General features: G+C 39.8%; 1 protein-coding gene across 1 annotated transcript; it reads right to left on the bottom strand.

Annotated features, from left to right (window-relative positions):
- LOC109227764 lies at positions 2,108–3,109 on the bottom strand. Its single transcript, XM_019392961.1, has 2 exons — positions 2,396–3,109; positions 2,108–2,281 (listed from the first exon to the last, which is right to left on the bottom strand). Exons 1-2 carry the CDS (start codon positions 3,107–3,109, stop codon positions 2,108–2,110), a joined length of 888 nt encoding a protein of 295 aa, XP_019248506.1.

Genomic DNA, 3,428 nt, shown 5'->3' with positions numbered 1-3,428 from the left:
ATCTATCCTATATGTGTCATTGGTTCAGCTTTCCTTCTCAAATAATCCCATGCAGTTCTAACACTAAAGAAACCCCTAGGTTCCAGCATCCAACAAGGTACATCAAGAACCCCTTGTGCTAAAGGTGGCTTGATATTCACTAGTATATGTTCTGCATACTCTTCAGGAAGAATTTCAAACAACCTTTCTGCATTCCATCCTTCTCCTTCTATCACATCATACACATTATGCACAGATTCATCTACCCCAAAATTTTGTGGAATAAGAAAATACAATGCCCCCAAACCTGTCCAATTATCGTACCAAAACAATGAGGAGCCTATTTTTGGATGCCACATAATCTGATGCTCAATCAAGTATCTACACTCCAACATCTTCCTCCATACATGAGATCCTTTCCTCCATGGAACTATCATAGAATTCAGCTTTTTGCAGTACTTTTGACTCATAAAAGAGCTCCAAAGACTAGGCTTGGTTCTATATTTCCACCACAGTTTGTCGAAGAGAGCTTTTGCTACATCATGAAGAGACCTGAACCCAATCCCTCCTTCTTCTTGTGGCATACATAGAGTAGTCCATGATGCCCAATGTCTGTTAGTACCTGTAACTGAGCTGCTCCAAAAAAATTGAGCAAATATCTTATGCAGTCGATTGATCACATGAGCTGGAGGGTTAACAGTTGATAACAGGTGGATTGGCATGCTTTGCAGAACATGAGCAATGAGTACTGCCCTGCCACCTATAGACAACAACTTACCTTTCCACGATTGTAATCTGTCCAATACCTTGGTGATCATAGGCTGGTAATACTCCATCTTCCTCCTTGAGTAAAATATAGGATATCCCAGGTATATAATTGGAAATTCTTGCCTCTTTATTCCTGTGACTCTCTCCACTTTATCTGCCACTTCTGCATCTGTTAAATGATGAAGATACACAGCTGACTTTGCCTTGTTTACCAAATGCCCAGATGCTGATTCATATGCTGCAAGTACCTTCATGATGAGTCTAAGGGATGTGGCATCAGATGATGAGAAAATAATTGTGTCATCTGCATAGGCAAGATGGTTGATCTTTGGGCTCCATTTAGGTAGGCCATAGCCACAGAAGTATAAATTCAAATTCAAAGCATTAAGGCCCCTTGACAATGCTTCAACAGCTAAAATAAACAAGGTAGGAGACAATGGATCCCCTTGCTTCACCCCCCTCGAAGATTTGAAAAAACCATGAGCTTGGCCATTTATTAAGACTGAGTACCAGTTATTAGACACTATAACGAACACCATGCCTATGAATCTCTCTGAGAATCCCATTTTTCTTAACACCTTGGTCAGAAATAGCTAGGATAGTCTGTCATAAGCCTTGGTCATGTCTAGCTTCATAATAACATTAGGCCCTGCCTTTGTCCTAAGTCTCATATCTGTGACAATCTCTTGAGTTAGAAGAATATTTTCCACAATGCTCCTTCCCTTAACAAAACCAGACTGTTCTTCAGATATTAGAGTAGGTAACAGTCCCACCAGCCTCTCATGTAACACCCTTGAGATCACTTTATTGGAAAAATTACTAAGGGTGATAGGTCTTAAATCAGAAAATGTGTATACCTTTTTCTTTTTTGGAAGTAAGACAAGGTTGGTGTGAGTCACACATTTTGGCAAATCATGACCATTAAAGAATGCTCTCACTATGTCAAATAGATCCCCTCCAATGATGTCCCAGGCTGACTGATAGAATTTACCTGTGAAGCCATCAGACCCTCCTGCACTGTCTCCATTCAGTCCAAACACAACTGCCTTAACTTCCTCCATAGTTGGTTGCTTTATTAGCTCTTCATTCTGCCCCATGTCAATCAATGAAGGAACATTATCTATGATATGGAAAGAAGTAGGAACTGTATTTTCAGTAAATTGATCTTCAAAGAACTTGATTGCTTCTGCAGCTATTTCTTCCTCCTCTTCAATCCACACTCCTTGACTGTTTTGAATTCTGGTCAGCTGCAACTTCTTTCTTCTGCCTCTTACATGAGCATGAAAAATTTTAGTATTTCTGTCACCATCCTTGAACCAAGACATTCCTGCCTTTTGCCTCCAATACTTTTCCTCCAAAGCTAAAATTTGATCAATTCTGCCTGCACTTTCTGTAGCCTTTGTCTATTTAGCTTTGTAGGATTTGCTTCAAATTCTGCTTCATGAACAAGCACAACTTCCTCCAAACTAGCTATCTTCTGGAATATATCTCCAAAGGTACTCTTGCTCCACACTGATAATGCCTGTTTTACCTTCTTCAATTTATGATTGAACATGATATATGGACTTGCACAGAAATCAGCTTTCTAGTTCTCTTGCACCACTTCTTTGAAAGATGCATGTTCCACCCAAAAGTTCAGGAATCTAACTGGCTTCTTCACAGGAGGAGTCTCTAAATCACACTTGATTTGCAGTGGACTGTGATCTGACCCTATTTTAGGTAGATGCTGTACTTCTATGCCTGGGAAAGTCTGCTGAAATTCAGAATTGGCTAAGCATCTATCTAACCTTTTGAATATGCAATCCTCTTCTGCCCTACCATTCCACCATGTGAAGATACTACCCTTGAATCCAAGATCAAAAAAGTTGCAGGTGTTAATGCAGTGCCTAAAGTCATCAATTTCATTTATGTGAACTGGAAGTCCACCAAATTTTTCCTCCTCATCCCAAATGACATTGAAGTCACCTCCTACCAACCATGGCACATTCATGTCACTTGCCATAGCATACAATGAGTTCCATAGTTCTATTCTCTCAATGGCATCACACTTAGCATATACTAATGTAAGAACAATTTCTACATGTGATTCTGTATGAAAAAGCCTTAGAGTTAGTTGCTGGATCATGTTATACATTACTGTGACTTCAACCACCTCATCAATGAATACACATATCTTGTTTGACACATTAGAAATAGCCTGTGCAAATCCAATTCTATTTCTGTACCTTTCCAAGGTCCTAGATTGCTGCATGGGTTCCATCAATCCTATAAATTCATAATTGTTCTTTCTATGCATTTTGATCAGCCTTTCAAAGGCTTGCTGAGTGTTTACTGACCTGATGTTCCAAACGAGAGCATCCATTACTGGTTGAGGGATTTGGATAAGGTTCTCCTTGTTTGAACTCCACCTATAGGAACAGTAGAGCTTTCTTTCTGCTGTTTCTTCTTACCTTTTACTGCATATTTCACCTTTTCAAAGTGCCTAGGTGAAAGGTCCCCGTGTCTTGCTATGTTTTGAAAATTCTGAGTTGTTGACTCTTGATCCATATCATGGCCTGTTCTGCATGTTCCTTCTTCTGCAACATTATCCTCTTGTTCACCATCAGTAGCCCCAGCTATTTGCTGCTGAGAATTCACCAATATTGTTTGCTCCTCCCCTCTCTTCAATAACTTCAACTGAG

Source organism: Nicotiana attenuata, chromosome 6, assembly GCF_001879085.1.
Source record: "Nicotiana attenuata strain UT chromosome 6, NIATTr2, whole genome shotgun sequence".
NCBI lineage: Eukaryota > Viridiplantae > Streptophyta > Magnoliopsida > Solanales > Solanaceae > Nicotiana > Nicotiana attenuata.
This window is presented reverse-complemented; position numbering and strand designations above follow the sequence as displayed.